Source organism: Palaemon carinicauda, chromosome 4, assembly GCF_036898095.1.
Source record: "Palaemon carinicauda isolate YSFRI2023 chromosome 4, ASM3689809v2, whole genome shotgun sequence".
Lineage (NCBI taxonomy): Eukaryota > Metazoa > Arthropoda > Malacostraca > Decapoda > Palaemonidae > Palaemon > Palaemon carinicauda.
In genome coordinates, this window is record NC_090728.1 from 41,892,113 (window position 1) to 41,907,112 (window position 15,000).

The 15,000-nt window shown below is 34.2% G+C and overlaps 1 protein-coding gene across 1 annotated transcript in view; it reads right to left on the minus strand.

The window, feature by feature from the left end:
• LOC137639909 (protein turtle homolog A-like) overlaps nt 1-15,000 on the minus strand; it is a 119,661-nt gene that overhangs the window by 21,357 nt on the left and 83,304 nt on the right. The window contains exons 2-5 of the mRNA XM_068372187.1: nt 6,805-6,937; nt 3,913-4,118; nt 1,719-1,835; nt 715-918 (exon numbers count right to left, since the gene is read on the minus strand). Coding sequence (XP_068228288.1) covers nt 715-918; nt 1,719-1,835; nt 3,913-4,118; nt 6,805-6,937 — 660 coding nt within the window. The remainder of the gene's footprint in view (nt 1-714; nt 919-1,718; nt 1,836-3,912; nt 4,119-6,804; nt 6,938-15,000) is intronic.

A 15,000-nucleotide genomic window follows, 5' to 3' on the forward strand; every position in this document is an offset into this window, starting at 1 on the left:
CTTCTTCTTCGACTAAAGCTTTTCCCGCAGGGTCGCTATTTCTTGAAATAGAATAAATTTATTAAAAAAAAAAAAAAAAAAAAAAAACAGATTCTTTTAATGTGTAGTGGGACTTGGGGAAGAAGATGCAATGAATAGAAATAGATGGAAAAAGTTGACTCGAACCGCAGACCCTGCACTACAGTGGGATTAATATGGTCGAATGAAGAAGAAGAAATGTAACAAAATAATAAATTGGGTAATTACATGCAAAACAAATTTGAAAATTGTATTTGTAAATAATGTATTAAAACTTTAAACAAACACGCATATATATATATATATATATATATATATATATATATATATATATATATATATATATATATATTCAAATAAGCCATATATTTGGATACATTAATCTCTGGATTTTCTTACCGACCTCGGGCTCAGAGCCCCAGGCGGATCCACTCAGAGACAATAGCTTCTGACCGGCCGGGTGTGTGCGTGTGTGTGTGTGTGTGTGTGTATGTGTGTGTTTATATCTTATCTTATCTTAATCCTCTGGCACCTACTGGACGCAGAAGACCTCAATGAATTCACGCCATTTGTCTCTTTCCTGAACCATCTCTTTGAGCTCAAACCAATTCTCAGATCCCTATGTGCGTGTGTTTGTTTGTGTGACCATGTGTGCACATGTGTGTACTTGCACATATGAAGAACCATGAGTCTTACACGCCATATCTATGGTGACACGAGCTGATATTGGAGCGACAAGGTCGGAGTTCGATGCTTGACATGTCAAAGTCTTGTACAGATCCTCTTTGCTCAGAGAAGGGAAGACTAAAGCATTCCTGGTCAGCTGACCCGTTTTGACCTCGCTGACGTCATCGAGCAAAGCACCTTCATGCCACCACGTCACTTCTGGTCTCGGGTTTCCTAAAAAAAAAAGAAATAACGATTCAATACTTTTTTTTATACATAAACCCCATCCTGGCTCTCTATCCTTTTTATAAGCTTAATAGATCTGTTGTTTAAAAATGATTGTAGGTTTTGCTTAGAATTATCAAAATTTGTATTGTTTTACTTTATTTGTTATAGAAACCCCTTTCCTTGTTCTTTATAATTTTTATAAACTGTTGTTTAAAATTAATAGTTTATTTTCGCTTAAACGAGATTTAAATTTAGCTTGTTTCAGTTAATGAGCATTAATCTTTTTTAATCTTAAATGACACCTAAATGTCCCCTAAACCCTTTTACTTATAATTAGTATGCGAAGAACAACAAATTTGTAATTATATTATTTATATATACATACATATGTGTATATATATGTGTATATACATACATACATATATGTATATATATATATATATATATATATATATATATATATATTATATATATATGTATATATATAAATTACAGTATACATGTATACATATATATACGCACATCTCTCTCTCTCTCTCTCTCTCTCTCTCTCTCTCTCTCTCTCTCTCTCTCTCTCTCTCTCTATATATATATATATATATATATATATATATATATATATATGTATATATATATATATATATATATATATATATATATATATATATATATATATATATATATATATATACAGTATATGCGAGTGGCACTTCTCAATAACAGCTCACGTCCCTGACATTACGAATGAAACCGTGACTACTTCCATTCCAATCAAGCGTTGATGCAATTGACGTAATCGTACTTACCGCCCATGACGTGACAAGAGAGGCTGAGGCGCGTTCCTTCGGGGTAGGGTCCAACCATGCCGCTGACGGAGAGGTCACTTTCCAGGTCACTGCTGATCCTCAGGCTGGAGGGTGGGACTGTATAGAAAATAGAAATAGAAATAGATAATTGGAATCGTTTCACCTGCACAGACCACGTACAGTCCGTTGTCTTAATTGGTTGTAGCAATGCAGGTCAAAAGGCAGGTGTTCATAATGTTTGGCTGTTCATAGAGTGTAATTTTGATTGTGTTTCTGTTACATAAAAGATATTGGAAATATAGAAATGAAATCGATAATTGGAATCGCTTCACTCGCATAGACCAAGTACAGACCGTTGTCTTAATTGGTTGTAACAATGCAGATCAAAAGGCAGGTGTTAATAAAGTTTGTCTGTCCATAGATTGTAATTGTGAATGTTTTTTTTATTGCGTAAATAAAGAGAAATATAAATAAAACCGATAACTAGAATTACTTCCCTCGCACAGATGCAGGACGTACCACTATCTCGATTAGCTGCAACAATGCAGGTCACAAGTTAGTGGTTAATAAAGTTTGTCTGTTCATAGATTGTAGTTGTGATTGTTTCTCTATTGCGTAAAAAGATAATAGAATCATATAAATAAAATCGATAATTGGAATCATTTCACGCGCATAGACCCGATAAAAACAGTTATTTTAATTAGCTGTAATAAATGCAGGTTAAAAGCAAGTGTTTATAAAGTTTGTCTGGTCATAGATTGTAATTTTGATTGTTTTTCTGTTTCATCAAAGATAATAGAAATATAGAAATAAAATCGATAACTGGAAAATTTTCACTCGCTCAGACTCGATACGAAACGGTATCTCGGTTGGCTGCAACGATGTAGGTCAAAAGCTAGTGGTTAATAAAGTTTGTCTGGTTACAGATTGTAATTGTGAATGTTTTTTTATTGCGTAAAAAAATAGAAATATAAATAAAATCGATAACTGTAAAATTTTCACTCGCTCAGACCCGATACGAAACGGTATCTCGACTGGCTGCAACAATGCAGATCAAAAGTTAGTGGTTAATAAAGTTTGTCTGTCCATAGATTGTAATTGTGAATGTTTTTCTATTGCGTAAATAAATAGAAATATAAATAAAATCGATAACTAGAATTACTATCCTCGCACAGATGCGGTACGTACCACTATCTCGATTAGCTGCAACAATGCAGGTCAAAAGTTAGTGGTTAATAAAGTTTGTCTGTTCATAGATTGTAATTGTGATTGTTTCTCTATTGCGTAAAAGATAATAGAATCATATAAATAAAATCGATAACTGGAATTACTTCACTCGCACAGATCCGGTACTAACCGTTGTCTTAATTGGTTGTAACAATGCAGGTCAAAAAGAAGTGGTTAATAAAGTTTATATGTTCATATGTGGTAATTTTGCTTGTTTTTTATTACAGAAAAGATGATGGGTTATGTTATTAGAATGTATTGATATAGACATAGTGTCTAATGATAAATTAAATAATATCTTTCCGATCATTAAGATTTGACAGTGTAAAACCTACTTATCAAATGTACTGTATTAAACTTTCTTCTATTCTATCGGGCTGTATTTTGAGAATAATTCTCTTCCCAAAGATTATAATAATGACTAATGAGTTTTTAGTTCATGGAGGCATATATTTACCATTCGTACGTTAATAAACCTTTTTTTGAGAATAAAAATACTTCAAAACTTAAAACTCCGAATCGCATAAAAAAAATTACCTCCAGTAGAAAAAATGGAAGTTTTAAGAAAACAAATAATATTGATGAGAAGTAAACAATGTAATATCTATAAGTAATAACAATCACAAGGAATGAGAAATATAAAAAAGGTAATACCTATGAGTAATAACAATCATAAGGACTGAGATATAAAAAAGTAAATACCTATAAGTAATAACAATGACAAGGAATGAGAAATAAAAGAGTAATATTTATAAGAAATAACAATCACAAGAAATGAGAAATAAAAAAGGTAATATGTGTAAGTAATAACAATCACAAGGAATGAGAAATAAAAAAGGTAATATATGTAAGTAATAACAATCACAAGGAATGAAAATTAAAAAATTAATACCTATAAGTAATAACAATCACAAGAAATAAAAAAGGTAATATAAGTAATAAGAAATTTCAAGAAGATAAAACTCACCTATGATTTTTAATTTAACCCTGGAATTTCTTGTAGGAGATTCCAGGAAGTCCACCCGGCATCTGTACTCGCCCTCATCGGCCAGGCTCAGCTCCTCAATAACCAATCCTTTCCGGCCCTTGCCTAAGATCATGTACGCCCGGCCTCCCAGCTCTGACTCGGACCAATGTCGAGCTGAGTCTAGGTTAACACTTCGAGCGTCCAGACTGAAGAAATGAGAACGATCAAAGGCTGTAATTTTTTTTTCTTTATTCGTGGTTGAAATGTAATATAGTTAGTTATCACAGACCAAATTAAATTAAAATTTATAGAATAATGTAATATATTTAGTTATCACATATCCAACTTAAACTAAAATTGATAGATGGAATGATCGAAATTGGATGTAATAAAGTAGAAAACAGTGGGTCAGGTCTGCTTAATATCTTTTTTGTGTTTTTATTTTTTGTGATTTTCCGAAAAAAGGTCTAAGACCTAAGGAAAAATGCTAAATTAAGAAATCTCTTTGTTAATCAGAAAGTCGGCCTACAGTTGAACATTTCTAGAAAATCAAAACCGTTGGTTTTCATATCCAATTCTATAGAATTATTTAGCATCCACTCTTGTAGTCAGTTGTTGGCTGGGTATACGGTAATGTAGGGTAACACCCCTGTATTCCACACAACCCACTGAGTCAGAAAATGAGTTTTTGGGGAAAAATACCCATCAAATCTCGTGCAATTGGAATTTCATTATCATGAAGTGACTTGCTTTGGTCGAAATCTTTTATAGAAAACTATTCCGAATACCATAGAAAATATTCTATTTCTATGGTATAGTTTTACCCTCCTGATCCAAGTTAATTTTAGTTAACAGTTCCTCTTAACAAGCAAGTAATGGATATCAATTATAGGATATAATTCTGCCTTTTATCCGTAAACATTAAATTATCAATCTTTAATGCAATCAGTTATAAAAAAAAAGCTTCCTTTAGTTTTCTGGAGTCCAAATTTAATTTTCATTACATTAATTGTCCCCTTTTGGCACCATTCGATAATTGAAAAATTTTCCTACTCATTTTCCAAAAAGCGGCGATGTTCATTCCATTATGTTCCCTTCTATTGTTGCAACCATCTAGAAAAATAACGGTCCCTCTGATTGTCGGAAACCGCCCACTTTCATTGCAGTATCTCCCCTCTAAAGCTTTATCATTTATAGAAAATGGGCATCCCCAGTTGTTACGAGGCGTCAAATTTCATTGCATTATTTCTCTCATTGTTTGAGTTCAGGATCAGGTTCAAATTCAGATTCAGGATCAGGGTCAGATTCAGGATCAGGTTCAGATTCAGGGTCAGATTCAGGATCAGGTTCAGGTTCAGAATCAGGATTAGGTTCAGGTTCAGATTCAGGATCAGTTTCAGGATCAGGATCAGGTTCAGATTCAGGATCAAGTTCAGATTCAGGATCAGGTTTAGATTCAGGATCAGGTTCAGATTCAGGTTTAGGTTCAGGTTCAGGTTTAGGTTCAGGATCAGGTTCAGATTCAGGATCAGGTTCAGGTTCGGGATCAGATCCAGGATCAGGTTCAAGTTCAGATCCAGGATCAGACACCGGATCAGGTTCAAGTTCAGATTCATGATCAGGTTCAGGTTCAGGTTCAGGATCAGATCTAGGATCAGGTTCAGGTTCAGATTCAGGATCAGGTGCGGGTTAAGGTTTAGGGTTGAGGCCTAGCCTTTGCAACGGAGCCTCTAAATTTCTAAAATCTAGTTCATTGAGATTATCTTTCTTTTACACTGTTCCTTTTTTTTTTTTCTAAATTTCGTTCACTGAATAAAAATCATCCTATTATTTTCTTTAGATCTCCTTCGTATGGTTGTTGAAGCTCAATTATTTCATTCCTTTCATTTTCTATATTCCTGGAAAAAATACAAAAAATGGGTCATTTATAGAAAACGGACCCACACATACCTCGGTAGTGTCACATTTTCCCTCGGTCATTTGGCCTTTGTTCAACTTTGAATCGATCATGAGAAACACCTAATTGCAGGAATCCATCAGTTTCCATTTGCGACAATAGATTACATTCAGATCTTCCCGAAAAATACCACCCTGTTCGAAATACTAGGTATGCAGTTAATTCTAATAGTCAAGCCTTTTCCATAATGAGGCTCAAAACTTCACAATATTCTAGAGGTTTTATTCCAGCTGTGACAAAGTTATGGAATGATATTCCTAATTGGGTAGTTGAATCGGTGGAACTTCAAAAGTTCAAACTTGCAGCAAATGTTTTATGTTGAACAGGATAAAATACCGATGACTATACTTGAAGCATATTGGTAAGTTATCTAAGCTTCCTGTTCAGCAGTTTTCCTTTGAATAACTTAAATAACCTTAAAGAGTCGAGTCACCCAATACATAACAAACAAACAGACACATACACACAGATACAGGCATATATATATATATATATATATATATATATATATATATATATATGTATATATATGTATATATGTAATATTAACATATATATATATATATATATATATATACATATATATATATATATATATATATATATATGTATATCTTATACATATATTAATATAGCCTATATAAATTATATATATATATATATATATATATATATATATATATATATATATATATATATACATATATATATATATATATATATATATATGTGTGTGTGTGTGTGTGTGTGTGTGCGTGTATGTGCGTATGAATCTGTCTGTATGTATGTGAAAAGAAAGAATTTTCCATAAAGAGGAAGATCTTTTATAATAGCCATCGATCAACGTCACTAAGAGGGAACCCCATTCAGTGGCAGAACACAATGCCTTTGGAATGGGACGTCGGTAATGCTTCCGACGGCCAAGCCAGACCTACCTGTATATGGGCGTCCCGCCCGGACTGCGGTAAAAAAGGACGAGATGCGTGGAATCGTTGGAGATGGGAGGATCTATATCACACGGAAGGAGCGTTCGTTCGCCCACCACGCCCACCACTTCATCCAGAGGACCTAAAAAAAGGGAAGAGGAAGGATGAATCAGATGATGGATCGGAGGAAACAGTGGCAAAGAAAATTAAATAAAGGAACTTTTATCTGATGACGAATAATAGATTGCACATAAGGATGATATATTACAGATCCAGAATATAAGTTATAGATACGTTTGTTTTCCTATTATTATTATTATTATTATTATTATTATTATTATTATTATTATTATTATTATTATTATTATTATTATTATTATTATTATTACTACCTTAGTTACAACCCTAGTTGGAAAAGCAGGATGCGATAAGCCCAATGGTTCCAACAGGAATAATTAGCCCAGTGAGGAAAGGAAGTAATGAACAAATAAAATAAAATATTTTAAGGACAGTAACAACATTAAAACGAATCTTTCATATATAAATTATAAGAAGATACTTATGTCAGCCTGTTCAACATAATAACATTTACCATGCTATTCCTCTTACAGTTTCACGCTAGAGTTTTCGTTCATAAAAACAAACATAGATACAGAAAGACTACGCATTATTTAGGACTGCTAAGCCACTGTACTTCCCTAACAATAAAAAAAACATGAATAGTTTCACAATTAGTAGACCACACAAGATTACACTGCTATTTTCCATCCAGTATATATATATATATATATATATATATATATATATATATATATATATATATATATATATATATATATATGTATATATATATCATTTATTCACTTAATTATAGCATTTTACATTTTACCATTGATACTGATGGTCCCTATTCGACAGCAAAATCCATTAATTCTCTTAATGAGTACGACAATGAATACAATGCTATCATGCTTTATTTTGTTTCAGTAATGGATTTTTCTTACTTCCAAAATTTAAGTCTAAGTCATAAATGTGGATGAAAAAGTATTCTCAGAAATTCCCATTCATGAAAATATAACCGTTCTTATAGTTATCATAAAACGCTATCAGTGGTAATCAAGTTTCGAAATTCGATGAAAATAATACATCCGTTCCTTTAGTTGTCCTAACTAAAACAAACGTTAACAGTGCGAATAAAATTTTGAAATTTGAATAACGCTAGAAAATTATATCACTCGAAATCCTGTTAATAGTAAAAAAAATCTCTGTGATATAAAATGCAGATAACATCAACACTGAAGAGCATTCAACTGCATTGAAACTGCACTGAAACCAATCCCTAGCTACCCGAAGGAAGTCATCTTCAAGTAGACGGGTTGATTTGCAATGATAACAACCGGAGTGAATGGGTGTAAGTGGATGGATGTAAGTGGATAGGTGTAAATGAAAACACCCTCATGAATTAGAAGAAAGAAGCCGCTGTTGATTTGAAAGATAAGGGAACACTGCGACCCAGAAGGCGAGGCGGATAGAGCAATTTGTCTAATCTTAGAGTATCCTTCACACTTGCTGTGGAGAAATTGAGGGATGAAGTATTAAAAAGTTATTAGAGAGAGAGAGAGAGAGAGAGAGAGAGAGAGAGAGAGAGAGAGAGAGAGAGAGAGAGAGAGAGAGAGAACTGCAATTTGATTATTGTGATAGGACACGCATGTGGTATCATTTGTACCCGCAGCACCTCGAGTACAATCAGGAAGTGACTACCCAGCATATTACATTCAGATATTTTGCAAAATCAGAAGAACAAAGGTGATTGTAACAAGTTATATAAATTGAAAAATTTTGTTACAAAAGCCAGTTTTTTTTTCTTTTAATCATTTCTGACTGGGATCTTATTCATCATCATTAAAGTTGATTCTTTGACAAATCCCTCTGAAGGTATTGTGTAGAAGAGCCGTTAGGTTGTAACTGAGAGGCGAGGTGGATGCAACTAAACTTTATTAAACAATCATAGAGTTTATACACAAAATCTTGCGAGAAAGAATGTCACAAAAATTCAAACATAAAAAAACATGAGGTAGCATTCTTCCACAGGTTGGTCTTTTAACAGTGCAGGGAAGAGCGAGTGATAAGATAAAAAAAAAAAACATTATAGTGTACGAGCGTGTATAAAACACGTGCGGTACAACAGAGGAGAAAACAAAAGAATATTCACTTGTAAACATCTCTTAGAATTACTGATAACCGAATAAATCTCGAGGCAAAACCCATCACGACTCAAACGCCGTTTTATCCAGCTAAACAAGGGTCCCATTATTAACGCATCGATTACCGATATATTCTCATCACAAACTGGAAATACGCATTTTAGCAAAAGACTTTTCTACCTGATCAATCTAGATCTCCCAAAGAGTTTACTCCTTACGATGAAAATTTATACTTACATCTTAATGTTTCCCTTCATTCCAATCAAATAGGATTTCCCAAAATGTATTGATTGTGTCTTACAATAACAAAGTCTCTCTTCCATCTGTATATTTCATACCAGCTTTCATTTATCTATTTCTTAATCTTCTTCCACATATCCTAACACCATAGTTTGAGACCTGAAATTTTGTACCAAATCAATAACAGTATCATAATAATGATTATCATTGCTCTTTATAAGACGATCTTTATTAGACCCTTTGTTAAACTTTAAACATCACTGAGCCATGAAATTTTAATCAGCTGACAAAACTTTGACTTTCTTTTTACATGAAGTCTCACCAGTGAACTGAAATCTACGTTTAATTAAGATGGAGTATTCTTTTAAATAAGTGTCTTAATGAAAAGAAATTTTGCAGGAAAAAAATTTGAAACAGTTTGTTTTCGTACAAAATAAACTTCATAAGAAAAGTTTGATAAAAATAAAATAAAAAAAATAAAAAAGGAATAAAATGCATCTATATTTAATGGATAAGTATTAATATTTTATTAGTACATCCACTTTATATTTCATACTTATGAAAATAGCATATTGACAATATAGAGACTAAATATTTCTTTAGATTTTATTATAGGATCTTTTGTAATGTTATATAGATTTGGCTAACAGATGATTCTGTTCTTAACAAAACTTCGGCACCTTTCTTAATATGAAATATACCTTACACAACTAGGCAGGTGAATATTACAATCTCTCGTCACCATAGCACAAAGAGCATTATTGCCGTCTTCGTCTCCAGATTGATCACATTCTCATCTGTCAGTTGCACAGCTACTCTTTAATTTTCATCACCGCCCTTTTCAACTCTTGCATCTCCCTATTCTTCCTGCAGTATGTTATTGACACAGTAACGCCCACACAAAACTTTCAGTTCAACAGTTCAGACACCATTTCTCCATTTACACCTTTTATCCAGAACAACTTTTGCACCTTAAAGTTGTGTTTGTTCTCTATTCCTCGTGTCCCTATTCTGCGAAGCACTTCATATTTTCCTAATCCCGGTGAACTTACAACCAGATATTCAACTCCCCTTCCCACACTCTGGAAACTATCGAGCATCCCTTTCAACTCCCACATCTCTCATTAAAAAATGTTATCATATTTTATGGGGAAGTCTAGGATAAATTGCTAATTATATTTCTCAAATATACAATGATCACTTGTATCACTACCGGTAGTAGGATTTTGATAAGAGACGGTTGACACTGAGTAATTTCATTTCATTGAGAATTGAATGCCAGAAAGTCTAATGTTAGGAAATCCATGTTTTTCACTGGTAAAATGTTTAGTTTACTTTAATTATAAAGCGCGTGTAAGGTCAAGTGACAATTTAATTCTCCATTAGCAATTCATCTTGAAAAAAAAAAAAATACCGTATTAAAAACTGACTCGCCAATCAGTCACAAAATAACAATGATTCAAAACCCAATCTGTTTTCACAATGAAGAACTCAAATCTAATAATCTATAAGCAAACTCTTCCAACCATTTTGTAATTACATTTTGATTTCCCTGGATATCTTTTTGCGACACAAAAACATTAATCGATTGGTATTCCACAAGTAAAAGAATGGAATGAAAAACAAAAGATGTCTCGGAAACTTCCATTTGCCAACATCCATTTCTGTCCCCAAAAGATTTCAATTGCGAAATTCGAAATGATTCTTTGGTCGTAAGCTGGCAGACGTATTGTATTCGGTCTTCTTTGAGATAAGAAAAAAAAGAGTTGACGAGTTATCACTTATTATTTTCACTTATCTGTGACTTCCAAGGATATGAAAAAAGAGGGAATCGACGAAAGAGAATAAAAAAGAGGAAGAAGGACGATTGGATAAAAATACAGGGATGAAAAAATAAAAGTGAAGAGGAGGATAATTAAGCAGAAGCGAAAGAATAAAAGGAGAGATATCTGGAGAACAACATACACAGTTTCTTTTTTCCCTAGGGACATATCGAAATTGCTTGAGAGTTCATTTTTCGGGAGAAAAGAATTTGCCTGGAAAAACGAGTGTGTGTGTACGTGCGTGCGTGCACATGCATGAGAGAGAGAGAGAGAGAGAGAGAGAGAGAGAGAGAGAGAGAGAGAGAGAGAGAGATTGTTATTGTTACTTTAAAAAAAGTTTGAGAAACGCTGAAACAAGTTTCACAAAAGCGATTTTAGGGAGGATAGGTGAGGTGGCAGAGCTGTGAGAGAGAGAGAGAGAGAGAGAGAGAGAGAGAGAGAGAGAGAGAGAGAGAATAATGTTATTGCAACTTTAAAAAAGTTTGAGAAACGCTGAAACAAGTTTCACAATAGCGATTTTAGGGAGGATAGGAGGAGAGAGAGAGAGAGAGAGAGAGAGGAGAGAGAGAGAGAGAGAGAGAGAGGAGAGAGAGAGAATAATGTTATTGTTACTTTAAAAAATACGTTTGAGAAACCCTGAAACAAGTTTCACAAAAACGATTTTAGGGAGGATAGGTGAGGTGGCAGAGCTGTGTGTGTGTGTGTGAGAGAGAGAGAGAGAGAGAGAGAAGAGAGGAGAGAGAGAGAGGAGAGAGAGAGAGAGAATAATGTTATTGTTACTTTAAAAAAAAGTTTGAGAATCGCTGAAACAAGTTTCACAAAAGCGAATTTAGGGGGGATAGGTGAATGGCAGAGCAGTGAGTGACAGATATGACAGTTGCATTGTAATCCTAAAAAAATATCATCAAAATTATAACTGATGCAAGGATCTCTCTCTCTCTCTCTCTCTCCTCTCTCTCTCTCTCTCTCTCTCTCTCTCTCTCTCTCTGATCTACTGTAAAACCACTTCAAAGTAGGAATTTTAAAGTATATTAGATTTCAGAAATATGTAAAAACTCCATTATAAAAATCGGGTACAACTTGAGTTCATCATATTTTGTAATGACTATGACAATGAAATACAGCGTCGCTTATCCAAATAAATTTTCATACATTTTCCCATAATCAGAAGCGTGATACATATCCCCGGATCGCAAATCCTTCTAAATTCAAGTATCTCAACAGGTTAGTATTCATTTTCTTATCGTTTGTTATATAAGATCGCATGTTATAGACTGAATTACGTATTTAGTTCTTTTAAAGGTTTAAAGGTTACTCGTGAATGGCAGAGGCAAGAGACAGTTACATTCTCCTATCAAGCAGGACAATGCCCTAGAGACTGACCAAGCTAGCACCAAGGAGGAAGCTGATGACTGAGCAGATAGACCTATAGGCTCCCCTAAATACCCCATCCTTAGCTCACAAGGATGGGGAGCATGCAGCGACCAAAGTAACTAACGAGTTTGAGCGGGACTCGAACCCCAGTAGGGCGCTCACCAGTCACGGACATTACCACATCGGCCACCACAACCCAAGAATTACGAGCAAAAATATTTTTTATATCTAACACCGAGATTGTTAAAGAAAAATGACAAGATGAATTTAGGAAACTTCACGACTTATCGAAACACATGGGAACCTGGCGTTGATTAAAACATATATCTCGAGAAGCCTAGTTGCTGCATGAATGAGATACACTCATCCTTTGATGTCTTCTCAGAACTGGTGTCAATCGCTCTCTAGGACAGAATTGGGAGATGTATCGCATGAGTAAAAAATGCCTGTCCTTCTTGGATCACTGCCAGTCTCCTTTGCACCTTCGTTCTTTTGAGAAAGTGGAATAGATGTTCTCATCCTAATCATTTTATCCTTACTTCCATTTACGTGAAAAAATTATTACAATGGTTACTACCCGTTAAGATACTACCGCTAGAGAGTTATGGGATCTTGTGACTGGCCAGACAGTACTACATTCGAGCCATCTCTCTGGTTACGGTTCATTTTTCCCTTGCCTACACATACACCGAATAGTCTAGCATATTCTTTCTTATTCTCCTCTGTCCTCATACAACTGACAACAATGAGATTACCAAACAATTCTTCGTCACCCAAAGGGTTACTCCACTGTAAACGTTCAGTGGCTACTTTCCTCTTGGTAAGGGTAAGAAGAGACTCCTTAGCTATGGTAAGCAGCTCTTCTAGGAGAAGAATAATCCAAAATCAAGCCATTGTTCTCGTCATGGGTAGTGTCATAGCCTCTGTAGCAAGGTCTTCCACTGCCTTGGGGGAGAGTTCTTATGCTTGACGGTACACTCAGGCACACTATTCTATCTTATTTCTCTTCGTCCCTGGTTTTGTTAAAGAGTTTATAGTTTATATAGGATATATTTATTTCAATGTTACTCTTCTAAAAACTTTTTATTTTTCCTTGTATCCTTTCCTCACTAGGCTATTTTTTCCGGTTGTAGCTTAGCAAGTAATAGTAATAATAATAATGATAATAATAATAATAATAATAATAATAATAATAATAAGACATTTTGTTTTAATTGTGTATTACTTCCTTTCCTCACTCGACTATATTTCCCTGTTGGAGCAGTTGAGCTTGTAGTATCCTACTTTTCCAACTAGGGTTGTAACTTAGCTAATACTACTACTACTACTACTACTACTACTACTACTTACTACTACTACTACTACTACTAATAATAATAATAATAATAGTAATAATAATAATAATAATAATAATGATAATATCAATGATAATACTAATAATGATAATAATAATACTAATAATAATAGGAATAATAATAAAAACAACAACAGCAACAACAACAATAATAATAATAATAATAATAATAATAATAATAATGATAATAATAGTAATAATAATGATAATAATAATAATAATACGATAATAAAGTGATATGAACTAACTAACCCTCTGCCTCCTTCCCCCCAATATGCTTTTTTTCCTTCACCCCCCTCCCCACCCGGGAATCTGAAAGAAATATTTTAAAAAGATAATCCAATAAATTAGAGTAGGAAGCGTCAATAAACTCAGGGTTAGTATTACAATAAATTTTCGCTAAAGGACGCTAGCATAGTGCATGAGACTTCTCACCAGGTCTTTACGACTTGGCTGCGAAGGTATCATAAGATATCGACCAGACGAGGGAGGGAACAGAGCTATTTGGAAGCCAGGAAGTTGCTTACCAGAAAAAGAAATCAATCTAACTTTCGGAAAGGAGCCGCAAAAAGGCCTGAATGGTCCTGGGAAAAATACTAGAGAGAGAGAGAGAGAGAGAGAGAGAGAGAGAGGAGAGAGAGAGAGAGAGAGAGAGAGAGAGAGATTGCAAGCATTTGTAAAAAAGCTGCAGACAGAGAGAGAGAAAGAGAAAAGGTAACAGAAATTAAGGGCCATTGTAAAAAATGGAGAGAGAGAGAGAGAGAGAGAGAGAGAGAGAGAGAGAGAGAGAGAGAGAGAGGGGGGGGATTGCAAGCTTTGTAAAAAACTGCAGAGAGAGAGAGAGAAAGGTAATAAACATTACAGGCTTTTGTAAAAATGGAGAGAGAGAGAGAGATGAGAGATAGAGAGAGAGAGAGAGAGAGAGAGAGAGAGAGAGAGAGAGAGAGAGAGAGAGAGAGAGAGAGAAAATTGCAAGCTTTTGTAAAAAAACTGCAGAGAGAGAGAAAATTGCAAGCTTTTGTAAAAAAACTGCAGAGAGAATGTTAATAGAAATTAAGGCCATTTGTAAAAAATGAGAGAGAGAGAGAGAGAGAGAGAAGAGAGAGAGAGAGAGAGAGAGAGAGAGAGAGAGAGAGAGAGAGATAATAGACATTACAGGCTTTTGTAAAAATTGAGAGAGAGAGAGAGAGAGAGAGAGAGAGAGAGAGAG